Below are 20,949 nucleotides of genomic sequence, written 5' to 3'. Positions count from 1 at the left end.
TTGCAGCAATATTCATACTTCCTTCACCGTTCAGTTGATGTCTTGTTGCGTGGGGCTCGAACAAATCAGCCGCAAGTTGAAAAAAACACTGCCCAATAAGGGTGTTGAGCAAGCATGTGCATATAATTAAAATAATTCACACCGGAGATCTCAGCAGGACCGGTAAGAAACGCCAGCAAGGAAAATTGAAGGTTGGTAGACCATTGCGTTCCTGCGATAAGGTTAGCTATAGTAGCATTAAGAAGAACCAGGCAGGTAAGATTAAGTGGGGAGCAGCTCGCTATTCTCAGGTTTGCTGACTATACATTGTCCCGTAGAAAAACTCGGTGACTAAACTGGGGCGCATTAGTGAGAAATATAGATTGAGCGCAGAAGAAAAGTCGAGGGTACCGTAAGTGTATTCACTGCGGCACATACATGCGTATGCATACGTACATGCAGACACGCACATGCATTCATGCACACAGGCGTACATGTTTACAAACATACACACGCCCATACAATAAATACAATTTTTTACGATGGTGATGGGTTAATGCCGATATATGCGCAATTGTTCATCCACGACTTTACATTCATAGGCCACTGGGATCCCTCATACCACTCACGGCGCAGCTGTGCAGCGGTTAAGCTGGTGCGCCACTGCCCTGCAGTGGCAGGTGTTGCCACCTGCCATGGTGGTCAGTGTGCTCAGAATCCGGGTGGCTGGTTGAGATGACATCACATGGTCACGTGATCTAGGTGGCTCACCTGCCATGCAGGTTGCTTCTCTGAACATTTTTCGTGGAGTTTTTGCTCTCGGCTAACGACGCCGACGATGACGCCGGGTTTTCTGCGACACGGCCGGGGCCGTTAACGCTGTCGCGTTAATAATAATCAGTGTTGTCCACCGTACGTAGCAGCCTTTCGATTTTCCATGGGGCGGTGGTAAAAAACGCCGGTTGGCTACCTTTCATGTGCTTTACGCTTTAAGGCCAATGTTTTTTATTTTTTTATCCTAGGTGGCTTTTAGAGAGCTGCTACACAGCTCTGGACGCAAATTTCCTACTTTCCTACGGACAAAAACATGTTAGGTCAATCAAAAAGTAACCTTAAAAGAGCGATAACAAATCGCAGTCACGAAGGACAGCGTTCTGCTCTAGATTTCTTCTCTCTCACCTCGCACTGTGGCGCGAGTCATGAGCATGACGGAAGACATGGCTTCACTACAGCACATCCAAGTTGGTCGCCTCCTTGGAAGCCTGCAGCAGAGTGTGGCAGGATGCGATAATTTGTTTGCTGAAAATTGAGGCTGAAAATCCAGCTGGCATTCATTGAAGAATGAAGGCACAGCAGTTGACTGCCTGTTTACCGCGTCAGCAGGCTTAGGAGTGGAATAAAAACGTGAAAAGAAGAGGTTGAGCACTGGCTGGCACACAGTCCCGGACGGCTACGCACTGAGAATACTTCCGCCATTCTCGCTGGTGTCGAAGCCATGATCCACGACAACCGGCGATCACCCATAGACGAGGTGTCTCAAGGAGATCGAATTAGGAATGTCATGACACATCCAATCATCTGGGGCGACTTGCAGTAGCCGAAATTTTCCACTTGGTAGGCACCAGCACAACTCACTCCCAACTGAAGGAACGCCACGTGGACCCGTGTGCGGTGCTCTCATGGCGTTTGAAAGGTGCACAAAATGGGCGGCTACAGCGTACCGTCACACGAGACGAATGCTGGGTATGCATTACTTCTAGCCAAACACTGAACGTGCAAGCATGGATTGGTGGCATCAATATTGGCCAAAGCTGAAATTTCGAGTAACCCCGTCGGCTATAGTTACTCGCTCTGTTCTGGAATCGTAGAGGGCCATTCGCGAAGAATTGTGCTTCTCGGACTAATTAGTGTGTGAACAGCGATTCGTACTGGGATTGGCAGTCATGTGAAAACGTGCCGGCGCCCTGAGTTCCGGTGTGAGTTCCTGAGCTCGACTTCCCGAGACTGGTCTTGCGATAATGCAAGGCCATACACAGCTCGTGCAACCACCTATAGATCACTATTATATAGGGGTGTGTGAATATTCCAAGGCTTCTAATAACGAATCAAATAGCCTGATATTCGATTCGCTGAATGAATGAATAAATAGTGCACACACAAAATTATCCGAAACGAATCGAACTTGCTTTGAAATTCTCGGGCGGTTTTCGAATAATTAGCGCCAAGTTCGATTAAAGCGCGACATGGTTTTCTGTGACGAATTTTACAAAACACACAAAAAAGTTACGGTGCAACCTGTTCTAACGTGCTGTCAGTGTGAAAGCATCGCTTGACCTAAAGGACTTCCCCGTAAAGTCCTTTGACCGAATAATCTCCAACCTGAACACCATTACCCTGGAGAGAGAGAGAGAGAGAAACTTTATTGGTGGAGAGGAAGTTTGGGTACCCGCACGACCCCACTGCACTCAAGTGTTTATGTCCCTAGGGTCCATAACACTAGCAGCCCGGAGGGTGGCGATGGTCTGTACTGCCGCGTCCTCCGAGCGCAGCAGGGTCTCCCAATTCCCCCAGGTCTTGAGGTCCTCTAGGCCACGTGGGGGAGGGTCCGCCGAGCAGAGGGAGAGGATGTGGAGGGAAGAGGCGAAGGGTGTCCTTCACCCAAAAGCGATGTCAATGCACGTTAAAGAACTCCAGGTGGTTCGCAATTTCCGGAGCCCTTCACTACGGCGTCCCTCACAGCCTGAGTGGCTTTGGGACGCTAAACCCCCAAAACCAAACCAAACAAAACCTTCACCGAAGGCCTTCAACCGAAATGCTTTTATGATTGCCAGCGTCATTAATGACCTCATAGTTATTTAGCGACGCATTCCAAAACTATCACTCTCACTATAACTAAAGATCACTGCCTCTAGCCATCACTATCACGAAGTACTATACTGTCTGGTCTAATGTTTTTCCTTCACTGCGTATGATCACCGATTGCTACCGTATGGTCTACTGCTGACGTCAAGTGAGACGATGGTGACGCCATTGTGGCTTTCAGACTATTGCTTCTGGGCAACAACGCCGGGATTCGTTGTCGATGAGCCATGTAAAACAAGGTCCACTCCGGCACTGCTCAACATGAGGCCGCAATCGATCCGCGCGGAATGGCGGATTCAGCTCCACAGCAAGGGCCATTCGTTTGGTGACTTTCATAATGCTTGTACATACATGGCATCGAATGTTGGGTGACGCAGCAGTGTTCAGGCAGGCTCAGAAAACCACGCGTTGATGGCCGATTTCGAAGGCAATGACTGCTACATAGTCCTCTCCCGTCTCACATACTGAGATATAGCGCTAGTTTACTCGCTGTTGTCGTCAGTAGCAATGACAATTTGCTTTAATGCACGGCATAACAGTCATAACATTCACTTGTTTATGCTGACGTAGTGCTGGGTGCACCTTAGTTCAGATCACTGCTGCTCTTTTTGAGAGCTAGAGCAGTAACTGCATAAGCCAAAGCGACGCATACCTCATCGCCTGAGCTCGAGCTTCGCTGTTTCTTACGAATATCTGTGAGAGCGAATATTCGTAAAAATATTCTGTTTGTATTCGACCAGATTTGATCACTACTGGATTACTGTTCGATTCTGTTTTTAGCTACACTGCCATTTTCGGTTCAATTTTGATCCACACACCCCCACAGTTCTCCTTCTGGAGTGCGTTCCGAACCCGGCGTAATCCCTCGGCGGTGGTAGTGTCTTCAGCACGAACGGTGGCGTGTAAGAAGCGGTGTACGTAAGGTATACTTGAAGAATTTTTTTCTTTTGTGATCTTGACATCGGTGACGCGGTGGCGCAACTGCGTTTAACGCGCTATTGGTACTGTGTTGAAACTTGACATAGCACATTTCATCCTCAGTATCCTATATGTTTTATTTGAGTGAGTAATAAGATTACTTCCTGACTGCTCCTTGTATATCTGCTCCCGACGTTGTATTCGCTAAGCAATCAAAAATGAGCGCCGGCTTGACAGCGTTCCGCATCATCGCCCGCACCACATTTCAGAAATCCGTGCGTGGAGCCAAACGCGACTTCTCGCAGCGTCCCTGGCTCCAGTCGATCGGCGAGCGACAGATCCTCGCAGAGGCGAGGGAAAGGAATCTCCGACGCTTCGGAGAAACAGGTTGCCGCTGTTGTTCCCCTCCCGAGGCGTTGGGCAAAAAGCGCGACAGGGGCGAGAACAGTGACAGGTTCGGGGAAAGGGGGCAGGACGTCTCTGGGCCGCCGCGTTGCCCTTCCGAGGAGCGGGAGGTGCGTCACTCGGCGTCCCACGGCGGTAACGGCGTGGCCCCCGCGCGCACCACTGCGGCTTACAAGCGGGATGGCAGCGGTTCCCGGAGGATTAGTCGCGCGCCGCAGCGGCCGCCCAGCCGCGCTGGAATCTGCGCCTGGCCCTTCTCGGCCTGGCAGCGAAGCGTTGGCTGGACGGCAGCCTCCGGCGAGACTGCTGTCAAGGTCGAACCGCCAAGGTCGTCCACCGTGGGTCAACTGAAACTGTGCACGCATGGGACTCCCACCGCCTGGATGCCGCTGCGCAGAAGTCGCTCTTCTGGATGGCTTGGACACTTCCGGCGATCTCCGGGAGGGCTCGCATTGCGTCCACGACGGCCACAACCCTTCAGGCAAGGGGCGAGCTCTTCTGAGCGGCGTCCACTGTTGTTGGTGTCGAAGTGAACCTAGAGATGATAACCTAAAGAAGCCGTAAGCCCGCATAGCATGAAAGCGGATCCAAGTCTCGGATCACTTGGCTTAGTGTTTAACGAGCGTGAACCGCCACAAATATGACAAACCAGCAGTTCTTCCATTCATAACGGAGACGAGTAAACAGGTATTAGCAGATTATGGTAGGTCTCGATATGTGGTGCTAGGAAGCAGGGTAACAATAGCGGCTTCTTTAGTAATTAATGTTTTACATCCACAGATGAAAGCAAGGCTAGATCGACCCTTGAGGCGTGCTTTCAAACTTTGTTGCTCTACTGGCACTCGGAATATGTCCCCAGGAGCAGATATACTGCATTTTACGAATTTGACTGAGAACAGTACGTAGCGTGCTTTTTGTCGGCAGACACTTCAGGCACCTGTACTTTTCTCTCGCATCAAGCCACCGCGTCTTCGAATGTTTAACCTTCCTTTCCCTCCACGTTTTAAAGAAAAGGCAGACTGCTGCGCTGTCGCTGTCATCAGCATTGCTGATACCGACAGAATACGGTTAGTGATATATGTGACAAATGCCAGCTATCTTATTCTAGTGATATCTTTTTAAAACAGCCTTAGAGCTTTAAAATGTAGTTCTAAGCAAACTTATGTGCCCCAGTCTGTCACGCTCATTACCGCCTAGGATGCGGGCAGTCGCCGCGTCTGTAATGACAATTTTTGCATATATGCCGCATACAAAAATAAAAGAGGGCTCTCCGTGGAAAACAAAAACATTTTAGATTGCTGTGAATTGTTTCTAGCTCTATAACAGGGTATGTTTTTTTAGATCAAGAAGCTTTTGATTGCAGGCAATGAAGTATAGCCGATAAAAATCGGTTGATTGTCCCTTTAGCGCACCTTCCGCATTCATTCTGAATCAAGAAACCCAAAGCGACACAACGGATGGCTCGGATGGCATCGATATAGTCCCAAATGGTTAGGGTTACCATAACAAGCATGCCAGGCGAAGTTTATCGCAATTAAAGCCCTGATACTCAGCAGTTTAAAATTAATTATGCAGGAATATTCTTTTATGAACCTTCCTCTGCACTTTGTCCAGTGTTAGCGCTTCACTGAGGTGTTAATTGTTTATTCTGCTTAGAACTGTAATCGCGTTCTTGTCTATTATTTTACGCATGTGTATGAAGTAGGTTGCGTCTGTCATTACTTATACAAAGCCTACATGGTAATCAAGCTTACCGAATGTCGTCAGTAAACTCTCTACCATTTTGCACTCTGTAAGCACCCTCTTAAAGAAGAATCTTTGCTTTTTGTCTCTGCAGCAGTGGTACCCCCCGATTAATTAGCAGTGGGCAGCTATAGGTGAAAGAGTGGCAGAAATAACTGTGTCACCGCAGCCACAAGAACTGCCAAAGTGACTTACGTCCTCCATCGACTATTCCCTTTCCCCAGGGCAAGGAAACGAACCGGAACGTACTGTCTAACGTCTCCACTTTTTCCTCTCTCTGTCCAACCGGCAGATGGAGCTCGCTTCCAAGACTGCATAACCTCTGTGGCCTGGGCCCGTATGGATAGCATCCTCTTTGGCATGAAGCTGAACTCAGGAGTCTTTGGCGATGACACACTATGAAGCCGCTGTATTTTCCTTGCAGCGTGATCTTCATAGCAGACGCCTTCTGCTAAACTTGTGTGACTTTATTTTTTTACTTTTTACTGCAATTGGCCCGAAGAGATTATACAAACGAAAGCGCACCACACCCTCAGTTTAAACGAGGGAAACCTACCACCTTGTGAACTCAAAATTTCTAGATTCCGTCATGCCTGCACTTAAACCAACGCTACTACGTTTTCCATTCACTGAGAACAAAGCACCAGTAAAGAAGCCGAAACGTCATTTGATCTTCCTTTTGGTCGGCGTCGCTTTTTCTTGTGCAGCGTTAGCTGTTCACGGCTCTTGCCTAAAAAAGTGGCGTCGTTGCCGATGACTTCCGGATAACCCTCAGGGCACCCTCGGAGGGCGCACCGCCGGGCACCCACCGGTAAAAACGCGTCTCTCACCAAAGAACCCAACATCTCCCGCACAGGAGGCGGAAGCTTTACCCCTACGCCCCCCGCTGTGGTGGGCCCGGTGGTTACAGCGTTAGCTGTTCATAGTTCTTGAATAAGTTTTGCTTCTTTAAACGTTGACGTCGTCGTCCACTACAAGAGCGCTGTCAAGCACCGACAGGAGAAACTGCACTTCAGGTGCCCTCCAGGAAAATGATGCCTCGCGGCGCGGTGGCTCAGTGGTTATGACTCTATAGGGTGCTGACCCGAAACACGCCTGTTCGATCCTGGCAGCGGAGGTTGCATTTCGATGGAGGCTATACGCTTGAGTCCCATGTACTGTTGCAATTGTCGAAATTTTCCTGAGCCGTCCACTACGGCGCCCCTCATAGCCTGAGTCGTTTTGGGACTTTAAATCCCATAAACTGTAAACCTTAAAAACGTACCTCCGACGTATACGCGCCCAGCACCTCTCACATACAGGGGGATGCACTAACCATTTTGGCACGGCTGCGGTGGCATAGTGGTTAGCTAGATAATCCACTACAAAATATCAACTCTAATATGTCTCTTTCTACAAGACCACAAGCCAGCTAGCGATGGATCGCTCGCATTACAATATCATAACAGGCCTGTGACTTTTAGTGATGTCCAGCCGCGAGCCTCCCACATTCTGTATTCGCAGAGACGGCTGCTAAATATAAACAATAATTATTTATTGTTGCCCCACCCCTCATGTAATACCTCTTACGTAAGGCATTAAAATAAAATTCAATGGATTCAGATTTTCGCCTTCCGAGTTTTCCCGCCGTCTTACGCGCCGTTGACCTCGAATGAGCTGCAGTACCCTTTCACCCGTGCACCTTTGAAAGGTGCATGAGTGCATTAAAGGTGATAACGGGCTGAGCGCACTCTAAAAAACAGGAAAAAGTAAGGGGGTTGAAAGGGCGCAGTAATTGGCGTGGAAGCTTTAAGTGTGCATTTTTTTTTTACTGTGTATAAATGACTTTGGTGCATTACATACACGCAAAACAACAATCCGGAAGGTATAGGAAGCATATATTACCTTTAGAGTGAAATCTGTAGCTACTACACTAGTCCGAGCCAAAGTTTCGCTGCGTGTTTCCGGAGCATGGAGCGGAGTAGCAGGCGGTTAGCAACGGCGTCCCTAGCAACCGGATATGCGTCTAGAAACAGCTAGGTGACCGCTGCACCGAGCGCGCTTCGCCGCGGCGTAGCTCCGCTCGATCTCTAGACTAAGATAGTATATAGGCATGTACTAGTTAGTGTGGTTAACCATGATGACGTCTTAGCACAGCAATGAGCATAATCTGTAGTCAACATAAAAATGTCCACACGTATACATCACTGGATACAGGAAGCTTAGCCTAAGTAAGTAACACTAATTAGACAGATTAATTTTCGTAATTAATAAGTTGATATGTATGTAAGTTGATATGTTGATATGTATTTTGCTACAGCAACGAATAACTACAAGTGCTAAACACTTGGCGTGACCTTCAGCTTGACCTTGAAAAAGAATTTCACGACTTGTAAGAATAACAGAGGGTTAACGGATGACGTCACATATGGTATAACGCAATGTAAGTCATGTGACTTAGCATGGCGACAATCGGTGCGTTGAAATGGTGCCTACCGAGGCTGCTCTCGCCACAGACGGCGGCGACATGGACAGGAATGCAGACGCAGGCGCTTCGACGAGCTCCAATGCTGACAGTTGTACGGTACGCACTCAACGTAACAGACGCCAAGCCGCGTCTTGTTGCCTGATACACCAGAGCTTTTGCTCTCTAACCAGTCTGAACAGTATTTAAACCACAGCTAATATTTCTGCGCCGATTATGATTGTCTATAGGGGCGTGCGCGGTCGCTTCTAGTAGCGGGGTACGCGAATTGAAACTGACTCACCTCGGCTGCAGATCGGCTGTGAACAGCCGGCTTTCACGCTTCAGATACCAGGCCATCGATCATCGGACCGTTTTTCTCTCAGCTGAGGTCGACCTTTAGTCCTTCCTTCACAAGGTTGACGAAATCAAGACTGAATGGTGGATACACAAAGCAAGGCACAAGACAGGGGACAGCCACAGTGAAAGACACACACGGCCGCTGAAATCCTGAAATCACGGAAGAAATTGATAAGGTCTGCAGGGCTTCCACTGCTGAGGGTCGCTATGATGTATGCGTGCGGCAGATGCAAACATGTGCATGACGTGAGCAGATAAATATCGCCTCATATGGCCTGTAATTCCACGTCAGTGGTTGAAGGCACTCACTTAACGAGCAGGACAACGTAGTGGCACCCGTCTCAAGTCCAGCCCTCGTTTTCCCACTTATCTTAATAAGACAGCATTGCACAGTACAAACGGACACTGATAATTCTTACAAATTATTGGACACTCTAAAGAAGCTGAGAATCGGAGGCGTGCACATTTTCACCGAATTTTCCAGGTTCAAGTACTGTCGAATTATCTATGTCCTTATCGAAATGGTGTTTCATCTAACGAAATAAACCGAATAGCGTCTTTAATGAGCGTCGGTGCGTTAAAGCAATATTGTTGTTGGGCTAGTTGGTTAAAATCCATGCTAGCAGCGCACTAAGGAGGAGGCACAAGTACAAGAAGTGCGACGTATTTTGAAAGACGAGGCGGACCAGTATTGGTGTTGGCTTATCCGTGCTCATCAAGTTTTTTCATCCTGCGTATAGTCATAGTTTCAGCGATATGTTTTGCCTTCCAGGTGGCTCTAGGTTTGGTTTTTTGTGCTTGGTTGACCTTCTTGAAAGTTTGGGCTGCGCAAATTTTTTACCTGAGTTGGTTTCCTTTGTAGGAAGATATATTTTTGCCTTGTTTTGATTCTGCATTTCCCTTCTTGGAGACGTGAGGTCTTGCCCTCGCTTCTTCGCACCTGTAGTTTTTGCGTCATCTTTCGTTTTTTTTTTTCGCGGTCACGTGGCGTGGCCTGATCGGGCACTTTTTAATTACTGGTCCGCCTCGTCTTTCAAAATAAATGTTGATATTTCAGCGCCTTGTCCCGTCGTACTTCTTGTTGTTGTGCCTCATCCTTAGTGCGCTGCTAGCATGGCTGCCCTAAACTTTCCCTGTGGTATTCGATACGTCTATACTCCGTGGCGCAGGCGGCTCCATTTGCCGGCACCCAACGGCGTCGGCACAGACCGATAATGGCATACAGCGGGGCTCAAAGCACGCAGATCGCGTCGGTGTACCCGGGTCGCCGTGACCGCCCATTTACGTCTAGGCCTAACGCAGTACTGCGGCTCCGCTGACGGCGGTCCGTGCTGCTTATTCATGAGAGAGCCGCAGCTCGCGCCTCGACTGTCGCAGCTCCGTCGTGATGGACAGTTGTCGCACAAAGGGGAGAGCATTTTGCGTGACTCGTAGTTTATGCCGGCTCCAAGAGGGTCGTGCGCGAGCGAGTCCGCGCTCGTAAATCTCCCTTTATTGAAGGCCTATAGCCACCGAGAGATGTAGCTGCTTTTTGGACATACATAAATGAGTATAGACACCTAATTTTTAGTTGCGTGCTCTCTTCTTTGTAAAGGTACGTAAGGATTTGATATACATCACGTGGTATTCCACTACGACGGATAAATAATTTATAATAATTTATAATATAATTTCTTCTCTCACCGGTTTCGTTTTCAACAGACGAGCAATGGCTATAACGTCACCCTTACAAAAATATCTTTAGACAGTCTATAGACTGTCCATAGACTTCTGTCTATAAAGTCTTTAGACTCTCTATAAACAAACCGTAGATAACAGTCTATAGGCGATACAAATCCTTCAGGCAATCTATAGACAATCTATGGATTTATGGCCATGCACTTATAGTAGACTTTTGTCTATGGGCAGTGTATAGACTATGAATAGACAAAAATAAATATCTATAGCAAGGCAACATAGTCTATAGACTGTCTATGGACCATTTTTATAAAGGCAGGCCCTTATAGGTGACGTGAAACATGAGAAAAACTACCATATGGTCACCATCCAGAAGAAGGATAGTCGCAGACGTAGAGGGGGACCCCTGAAACTTTGCCCAGCCCGAGCGCTCCTTACGCCGCCATGTCTGCTTTGTCGTCCTCTCTGCTCTGCGCGGAGGTGGCGCGGGTCAGGTGCTTGGCAGTACAAATAATCTCTGTTTCGTCGTTTTAATTCACTACAACGATGAAACCAGCCTGCCTCAAGAGCCGAAACACGACGAGGGAAGGAGCAATGATTGCAACGCAGTTTTTCTGATGCTTCACGTGACCTATACGGACCTTTGACGTCATAACCACCACTTGGCTGTTGAAGCCAAAACCGAACCAAACGAAAAAAGAAATGCGATTATAAATTATTTAGTGGTCGTAGGCAAAGAGCAGATGGTGAATCATGTATACTAATGTAGTACGGGTCATTGCAAAGAGAAAAAAAAAAGCATGCAACCGAAATTTGATGTGCATACTACTTTACCGAAGCGCGACACACACGTAAAGACTCGTTTGTACAAGGACGAAGTGCAAAACAAAACCGAAACACTAGAGAAAGGTGAAATTTATGAACTTATACCAACCCGCTTCGCTTTCAGTTTTGACTCATTTAAGTTTGGGGCGCCATTCCGACCTTTTATTTCGACGTCTCCCTGCTGGCCTGAGACAGGCTATAGCTCCGCTGTATTGCTTCCTAATGGAAAAGTTGGAAACTCACAGCAAATGATCCGCACGTTACAAAATTAAATTCAACTCTGCGCTGGAGCTTCATATAAGGCCGTTCTCGATTGCATGCTTAATTGTACTGAATACTGCAATACTTCGCTAGCGCAAAAGTTTAATGACCATTCTTTGAACGCTGGTGTGCACTCGCACTCTAGTGGCACCGAAGAGGAAAGAGAAAACTGTATGTGTGCTGAAAGCCCGAATCCTATTTTTCTGAACCCCTGCACGGAAACTGAAGTTAGGTCCTTCCTTGCGTCCTTAAAAAGAGCACAGCAGTTGGGGTTTATGACTTCAAAAACGAGCCGATCATAGCTGTTGCTGATATTTTATGGCTCCTTTACGTCATGTTTGTAATGAAGCTTTAGCTAGCGGTGAATTTCTTGATAGCACGAAGATAGCCAAAGTTGTAGTGATACATAAAGGAGGTCGGCGTGATGATATAAACAACTACCGTCTACCGTCTAAGTCGAATCATGACAAATTGATCGTTTTTCAGAAACGAGCTCTGCGATGCATCTAAAACCTTGTGCGGCTGGAACATACGGCACCGGTGTTCCTAAGACATAATGTGCTAAAAATAAACCAGTTATATGAGCTGAAACTTGCTACTCATATTAAGAACGAAATCATGTGAAATCCATCACTGTTAACAAACTTGCACCTGCCCAATACTACACGTTACCACTTTCGAAAGAACGTCTTTACACTACCTGTCATAAGAACAAGCTATGGCACACAAACACTGACGTATTTAATCCATAATTTTCTAAATACACACCCATTTTTCTTGACATATCACAGCAACGTAGACCATTTAAAAGGTTCAAAAATGCCTTTCAAATTTTCATACTCTCCACTTCAAAGCATTTAAGCATACGTGCTTTGAAAACCAAATAAACTCTGTATTGGATGTCATTTTTTTTATTATTACGTGAGCACTTGTACGATGTATAATGTTGCATAATGTTGTAATCCTTTGTACATATCTGAGCACTGTATGGGTGACAGGGACCTCGTCAGGCAGAGAGCATCTGCCTTTTGCCCTGTTATCATAGACCGTTTGTGCCTGAAAGAATGTTACAAACAAATAAAAATAAAATGAATTATATGAAATATCGGAATGAAGTAACCAATGTGCAGAGATGGATCGGCAGGTAAGATAGACGTTTAACTGCATGTTTCAATTTAACGTTGTCGTGCTGATAGGGTTGATGAGATGAATAAATTAACCCTGCTAGAAAGAGTAGCACCTCTCCTGGACTGACCGAGATCAAGTCTTAAGAATGTCATTAAAACCGGAATGACAGTGCCTATTGAGAGGGGCCATGACAATGCGCGTGTCATCGGCTACTGCTGCAACAGTGTATGGCGTCAGGAATAAACAATGCATGTCTTCACATGGCGCCATTCGGGTCGCCTTCTTCGAGCATCAGCACCTTTTTCTGATTTGATTTGTCATCTCAGCTGCTCTGTTCTCTTTGCTTACCTGTACACCGCACTGTGATCGTTATCCAGGACATTAAGGTTCAATTCAGCAAGTCCTGATCACGAGAGCACGATGAGGAAAGACGGCATATCCCAACGTAAGCCAAGAAACAAGACAACTAAGTACTTAAAAAAGGCACCGCAATGCGACTAACGACTTCCGTGTTTGCACGTAAGCGCGTATAAACTTGCAGTTGCTGCAATGCTTGATGTTAGAAGACTGTGGCCACTGCGGCGTCATTCCGTGTTATAAAGTTTTCCTACTGAAACTCCTACGCGATCTCCTAAGTTGTTAGCTCGCGTATTGATATTTAAATAATGCGCTTTAATATGAAGCAGTGAGAAACTGCGCTTCCGTGGTGCTTGATTAGGCTCATCTTTTCGTCATAACAGAAGACATGATTGCCCTCCAGCGTGACTGCTGCTTATAGCTGATATGCCATAGAAACGACTGCTGTGATCGATCGAACCCAATGAGTACATACGTTTTGATACACTAAGCAAGAAAATTGAATCAGGAACAGCTCCATGCCGTCTGTCGTGGTGGCAACTGCCGCCGCGTTTTCTTTGCCCTGAACGACGAAGAACATTAAAATAAAGTTTTGCTTTCCTCTGGTCCTGGTCCAAGGCTGACGTTTTAGACTTGCTGCGAAAATAAAGATGAGAGGTAAAAAGGACAGAGGTGGAGACAGCGACTGCTGTTGAGGGGCCCGGGCCACGGCTACAAATCACGGCCCAAATTGACACCTGGCAATGACTGAGTGTTCGCGCGCGAACTAATGGATTTCGGCCCGTCCGCCCTTTTCCTCTCCCGGCGATCACTTTCTCACCCCCCGCGAGCAAACGAGGTCCTCGGGCGCTGCAGTTTCCCGCGGACGACAACGACCAATCTGCTGGTAAAAGCGGGAGAACGACTCCGACGGCACTTAGCTTAATTCCTCGGCCAGGGCCAAGGGTCAGCACCGATGGGCTACCGTCGAGCTCACGCACGTGCGGTAGCAAACGAGCGCCCTCGTCGACGAAGCCACAGTGCTGCCACCCTGCGGGGAAGTGGGCGTCCAGGGAAGGACATAACCACGGAACTTTCCGCAGAACGCCCAACTGTGCGCGGTGGTATTGGTGTTGCCGAGCTGCCGCTATTTCTCCTGGCGGTACTGATGGCGATGCCGCTGCTGGTGCTGCAGGTTTGTTTCCCAACTGCTCCCAGCGCTGGTTAAAGCCACCTCTGACTCGTGCCCGTCCTTGCTCCCGGCGGGCGAATCCATCATGGCGGCCCCCCACCGTGTCGGCGTCCATTGATTAGGCGCGGCTGACAGGCCTTCCCCGTCATATTTCCAGCTCCGTCGCTCACCTTCCTGGCCGCGATCCCCCTTCTTTTTCGCACCGTCCGCCGCGTCGTTCTCGGCGGGCGGCACATGAAGACTGATCGGCTTACGCAGACCCCGAGTGATTCGTAACGGTAATTGTTTCTTCGGCGCGTTTCCCTCCCTCGCCTCTGCGCGCCCGTCCCGCGGAGTGTGACCGAGACGCGTGGTCGGTTGCGGCCGGTTTCTTTGTTTTCATCGACCAACGCATGCGGTCGTTGAATGTAGCAAGATTTTGTCGCGCCGTGTGCATTACTGCGCAGTGCTAAGCAAAAAAGAACACCTCCCGCGCGGGGACATTCTACCGCGGTGAAGGGCATGCAGTGGTGCGCGGTGAGCGTTGTTATTCTACACACAAGACGTCTACAGAGGTCTCTGCACTGGGTCAGTGGCGGCATCTATCCAGAGGCCCCTTCACGGAGCCATGCCAGTGCTCTTTATGTTGCAGCCAGCTTTCCAGTATATTTTTCAGGCGATCTAACAGAATGCAATGTCGACCGAAGGTCATCAGGACACCTTAATCAACGACTGTGTTTCCGTGGGTGAACACGCAAGGAATGCGCGTACAGATATACGCACTAGTGACGTGCCTATGTGTTGATGGATCTTGTGTCCAAGAACGAGAACTTTTGCGAGGCGACAAATAAAATGTAACAACACAGTGCTCCGCATTAGTCTTCTGGTAAAGAGCTACTACCCGTTCCACAGTATTCCGTTCAACCCTTGTCTCACACTGCTCTTAGGTTGAAGTCAGTTCTATACCCGCTTCTGGACAAATGGTGCAATCCTACCTCCCGGATATCAGTCAGAAACACCACAACGTAACAAACTATAATTAAGCAAGTAAGTTAGGGGACCATAGCTCTCAAAGCGGCAGTGGCAGAAAGAGTCCAAGGTGAGTGCAAATGTATGAAACTATGTGCTTCTTACCGCACATACCCATTCTTGCACTCCACAAAACGCCAGTCCAAGCCTCTCGCTGGACCTATTTGGTATGCCTGGACGCTATAATGTCAACGCATAATATAAAAAACCTCTCGGCATTGTGGTTTCAGCTGCCGTCGAAGATATCTGTTTTACCCGAGGTTTGCAGACTCGTCAAGCACCCCATCGGCAGCTTTTTCCTACACCCCCTCCATGTGTAGTGCATGATGGGAAAATAAATTGATTTGATTTGGTGCAGTTCTATACCCTTCAACAACGACTTCCTCAGCGACGCGGATATGCTTGCTGCAGCTGCAAATGCTTCATTTGCGAATGATCAGTGAAGTTTAGGCACACTCTAAAAAGAAAGAAGTGTAAGTAAAATAAGCTGTCCTCTAGCGCACTCCCTTTTTAGAAATGGGAGTACACTAGTGGACAGCCTACTCCCTTTTTACTCTCACGTGGGCGTAGTCTTGTTTAGAGTGCAGTTACATGTCATACTGGGCCTCATTTTGCACGGGAAACGTGGAAATCCATCAACACGGCCGGCGTCACGTCTTCTTCCCGCATGCTTTGGGTCACAGCCCAGTTGCCCAAGCTAGACCAGCAAGCAAGAGCAGTCAACACCACCTGCAACGAACGAGTCAGGCTTTGGGGCATGACACCGCCAGCGACAAACGGCCGTCGGGCCGCACCTGGACGCTGTCGGGTCTGCAGCCGGGCGAGCGCAGAGTCGGCCGAGAAAGGCTATAGCTGCGCTCTGTTGCCCCGTGCTCCACCACCGCTTCCACACATTGTCCATCATCCGCTGACAACCGGCGGCTTCCTTGCGACTCGGCTGCAGTGCCGAGAAATACGGCCGCCCCACCGGCAGACTGCTTCTTGGGCGATCCCCTACGGCGTCCCTGCAGGCGGCTCTTGCGCGGGCGCATTCCGCACGTAGTACGTATATTTGGGGAGAGGGGTGCTTCTGCTAGCATGATCCCCTGGCTGCAGTACAAATTTCTCTCCTAGTTGAAGTAACCAGGACTGTGTCGTGCAGTGCGGTCACTGTGACTGGTTTTTGTGGGCGGCCTATGAGTGGAAGGTCGAGAGGCGACAGGAGATGTCTGGGTTCTCGGGCGTCCTGGAGTTCAGTACTCCGAGGAAATGTACTTATTGCGTCATATTGTCTTACTTTTGCATTTTTTGAAGCTTGTGCGCAGAAATAACATCGCATGTCACAACTAGTGAATGGCCATCGCATGTTGGTGATACGGCCGGGCATTTTCCTACTTTTTCCCGCATATTTCAGATTTATTTGCATAGAAAGGGCTGGAAAATGATAACTGTTCATGATAGCTTGATGATAAGATGATAAGCCTGCTCATCATGTTTTGCTTGCTAATTTTTTAAGTGATTTAGGGTGGACAACGCCACTGATCTCACTTCAAAGTCAATGAAAGTAGTATCGGGAACAGAAGTAACTGACCCCCTTCCAAGTTGCGGACTTTACCGCACTACATGATCCGCTGTCGACACAGGTGTGCGTCGTCAGGTGGCGCTCGCATGCAGTGCGACAAGTCCGGCACTCTTCCGAACTTGGAAAGGGGTCAGTGACTTTGGTCCCCGATAGTTCATCCGGCTGCATTTGAGGGCTTCGTTAACCGTTGATGTTCTTTACAGCGGGAGCTTTTTCGCAGTTTTTTTGTGAATATTATTTCTCAGAGATGAGTAATCGTTTTCTTTTCGGTAATATGATGTGCTATGCCTATCCGCTCAGGACTCTCTTGTAGCAGAGACTCTGGAACGTTTTTTTTTTCCTGGAGGGGTGGTCAAGAAAGACAAGATTTCGAGGGCTTTGTTACATATCTATTCAATGTTTTACATTTACATTATCACGCTTATGAGGCGTCTCATGCTCGGCATCCCGCAGCTCAGCGGAGTGATGTTCACGTTACCTGCGTTTTCGTGGTGTGCTAGCCACGTGAGATCACCAGCCACTTCATGCTCCATAGCCGAAAGCGAGCGCGATGGGACTGCAACAGGCACTAGATGGTGATGCAGGCGTCCTTACGTAATGAACGCTGTCGCCTCCCATTGCCTATTCTCAGTTGAGGAATGCCGCGCTCACACTAGCGGCAAAACGTACAACGCAGAACGCACTCCGAGCGCCGCTTCCCACGCCAATGGTTTTTTCTCGCGCAGACTCGCTGCTTCGCCGTTGCGCAGTACGATCGGTAAAGGAGCTGTTTTTCTCGTTCCATAGCTGAGAATTTCCAGTGGGAGGGGACTGCGGCCGCTATGTATACGGACGGCTGCTCCACCATTTAACGCGGACTGCAGTCCCCACGCCCTCGCAGACGCCGACGGATCATGAGGTCGCCGGTAGTGCCACGTGACTAACGCAGCGGCAGAACACAGGTAGCATGCGCAGCAGCCCGAGAAGCTGCGGGAAGTTTCTACTAGTTTCTACAGTTTCTACAGTTTCTACAGAGCGTAAATACAGTTCAACTTTCTTTTCTTGTCGCTTCTGTTAGCGTTTTAACGCGGTAAGTTAGGGCCCCCGTTCTGCAGAAAATCCTGCATCGTCGTCGGCTGGGCCGGGCTAAGGTGGCCAACTAGGCCACCCTACTTCTTGGAGGAAGCAGGGGCGCAAAGTCACGTGAACTTGTGACGTCAACACAACTTGCCCACAGGATTGTGAGCAAATTGCCCACCGTTGCAGGTGGCAGTTCAATTCAGGATTGTTCGCGAGTGGTTGCTCGAGAAGGGCAACCTGGATCGCACAAGCTCCACCGGTGGCAGCACCTGCCATCGCAGGGCAGTGGCGCATTGTTTAACCGCTGCACCACTGCACTAAGATTGGTATGAGGGCTTCCAGTGTTCGATGAATGTAATGACGAGAATGGCCCATTCCGCATATATTGGCATTAACTCAGTAACGCTATCGCGTCCTACACTTAAGATGGAGCTTAACTGCCCTCAAGTATCTTTATGCGTCATTTTCTGTGCGTCATGGTGCTAATGACTGTCGGTCGTATGCCGAAGTATTTAGAGCACAAAATACCGAGGTTGTGGTCGATAGAAGACCTCGACCCCACCAGTATTGTATCACGGGTGGATTGGGTTTGTGCTTTGTGTTTGTGTGTTTTTGTGTTTTTTGTGCGGCGAGTACTACTTTGTGAAGACAGGGTTTTGGCTGCTTTTACTGCGCAACGATAATTGCGCGCGCATGTGTTATAATTCACCCAGTATCGTTTTCCGTTTGCAGGAACATCTACCTCTGAACAAGAGTCCTGTGCAGAGCATGACGATGATAAGACAAGCCGCCGGCCTCACTGATGTCGTGTACGCTGAAACTCAGGAAGAGCTTTGAAAAGGAGAAACTTTGCCTGGTTCGTCGTCTCCGCTCCTCTGTCGTGCAAAAAAAAAAAGATGCTTCAAACACCCCAGTAATAATCAACGGTGCTTTTCGCGAAATTCCTGCTTCTGAGTCCAGCCTGAAAAAAAAAAAACGGTGTTTGGTGTCGACTCCAGCACACTCAACATGAACTCATTGTGAACTTGGGCCCTCCAGGATCCCAGATCTTTCACGTATTATCGATAGAGCGCGACAAGGCCGTCAGCATAACAACGTTCAAAGGGTAAGAATATTCTGCGGCATCCCCTATAGTGTGCACCCTCACTGCAAAACCTAGGCTCCCAGAAGGCTGCAGTGTACATATGCTCGAAACCGTGCAACTAGGCTGCCCGAATTGCAGCGTCCAACTCACCCAGTGAGGAGCACCTCACCCTTGCTCCCTGACCTGCGCGAACTGCACAGGGGCTCTCAGCAGTCGAAGCTTTCCGCAAACGAGGCTATGTGTCGGTCAGCAGAGCAACCGGACGGACAGTTTCACGAATGCATAAGCAGAAGCCGAATTCACCTAAGGGCGCCCGGCGCCATTGCAACCGTTCCCTGGCCGCACCCTACACCCTCAGCCAAAATCCGTGTCGCAGCCAAGTCGGCGCAAGACATGCAAGTGTCGAGGCCCCATCTCGGAAGTTCCGGCTCGGGGCTCCCAGCAGCTGTCGCCACTGGTAAGATGGGCAGCCGCTCCTCCTTCCTGTGCTCCCAACACCTACATCCTCAAAACCTCGCTTCCCACCACTGTTCCTCTCTTCCCATCACTTTTCCTCCTCTTCCCATACCTACTACCCTTCCTCTTCCCATCAGTACCTTTCCTTCCACCATTTATCTCCCTGCACGACCACTATCTCCTAATGCCCTCATCACAGATTTCGGAGACCAACTCGCGCGAATAAATCAGTGCGTTTTGGTACTCAAAGCATATACGCACACAACTCACAACTTGGTGTCTGCTCTCAGTCAATACAGAACGTTTCTTTTTAGGCTTAAATCGTTAAACACACATTTGCTAAGCCAGCAATAAAGTATTTTTGTGCTCTTTCGTGTTTCAACGTAGTTGTGTTGCGTTATGTCTATCTAATGTTTATGTATAGTGAAATGTCGAGCTCAATTATCATGCAAATTGCATTTTTATACTATTGTTTGTATAATGGTACTGTACACTTTTATCTTAAATGCAATATTTCTGTTATTAGTTTTACAAGAGGCACTGCAAACAAGTATGTTAGATATTTTAAACTGATTCATCCTGCTCTTACTGATTGTGTCAACATGCTTTAATCTGTTATTACGCTGATGTGCCCTGCAAGCGATCTAATGGGCCTCGTCAAGCGGCTGATTAGCCCCTGCAAAAGGTTCAGCTTAAATTGAGGACAACGCAGGGAGGTATGGAAAAGATATAAATAAGAAATGGGCTTAGGGAGACATGTAATGCGAAGGCAAGATAACCGATGGTCCTTAAGGGCAACCCACTGGACTGCAAGAAAAGGCAATAGTAACAACGGGCAGTAGAAAATTAGGTAAGCGCATGAGATTAGGAAGTTTGCGGGGAGAAGGCGGCGGTGGCTGTCACAGGGCAGGGTTAATTGGAGAGGTATGCAAGAGGCCCTTGTCCTGCTTTGGGCATTGCCAGGAGGATGATGATGATGACGACGAGCTCTCTGTTACCGTTGGGAATATTTCTTGTAAATGAAAAAAACGAACGAACAAGCGGAGTATTGCGACTGCGCCCCACCACTCAGTGTCACTAAAGAGCACATTCTCAGTACAGAATTCGCGAATATGGATGAAAGGAAACCCCCAAAGTTGACCGTTGTCCAGAGGACGGGCTCATCAGAATCGAAACGTTAGAAAAATGAGACCTCCAGGCACAGTGGTTCCGAGAACATGTTGCCTCAAAGACGACAATGAAGAAGCGGACGGGCTGCTAGCTCGGACGTTGTGCCGTGGGAAAACATCTCAAGGCGCTTTGCTGGAGGATACCGACCTTTGGGGGGCCCCACTAGCTGTCTAACGCGACTTGAAGGTCATCAGGCTCGTTCCGGTTGAAACGGACAAATAATTTTTATTTTACTGGCTAAGTGGTCACTTAGTCCGCTACAAACATGACGGTGCAGTACAGAGGAACCCTTCGGCTAGCTAACCTGATGTTTTCATAGCAACGTTTTTGCGAAAATGAATCGTGTTAGAGGAGTTTATTCCGAGTAGGTCAAGAGTGAAGAGATAACTTTCAAAATGCGTTAGACTGCACAGTCAGGAAGGCGGCGGCAACGCACTCATCGAAGACACCATATGGGCCTTCATGACGCTTCACTCTGCATT

General features: G+C 48.5%; 1 protein-coding gene across 1 annotated transcript; it reads left to right on the top strand.

Annotated features, from left to right (window-relative positions):
- Window positions 1-3,977: 3,977 nt before the first annotated feature.
- On the top strand, window positions 3,978-19,569 carry LOC144123876 (uncharacterized). Its single transcript, XM_077656599.1, has 2 exons — window positions 3,978-4,645; window positions 18,490-19,569. The coding sequence occupies exons 1-2, from the start codon at window positions 3,978-3,980 to the stop codon at window positions 18,503-18,505; spliced, it is 684 nt and encodes a 227-aa protein (XP_077512725.1). The 3' UTR covers window positions 18,506-19,569.
- Window positions 19,570-20,949: the final 1,380 nt, after the last annotated feature.

The sequence above is a fragment of the Amblyomma americanum genome, chromosome 3 (genome assembly GCF_052857255.1).
Source record: "Amblyomma americanum isolate KBUSLIRL-KWMA chromosome 3, ASM5285725v1, whole genome shotgun sequence".
Lineage (NCBI taxonomy): Eukaryota > Metazoa > Arthropoda > Arachnida > Ixodida > Ixodidae > Amblyomma > Amblyomma americanum.
Note: the sequence above shows the minus strand (reverse complement) of the source record. Positions and strands in the feature narration are given on the sequence as shown.

Bases quoted from the DNA above. Each gene is read 5' to 3' on its own strand.
- LOC144123876 (XM_077656599.1), top strand. From the start codon at position 3,978: ATGAGCGCCGGCTTGACAGCGTTCCGCATCATCGCCCGCACCACATTT.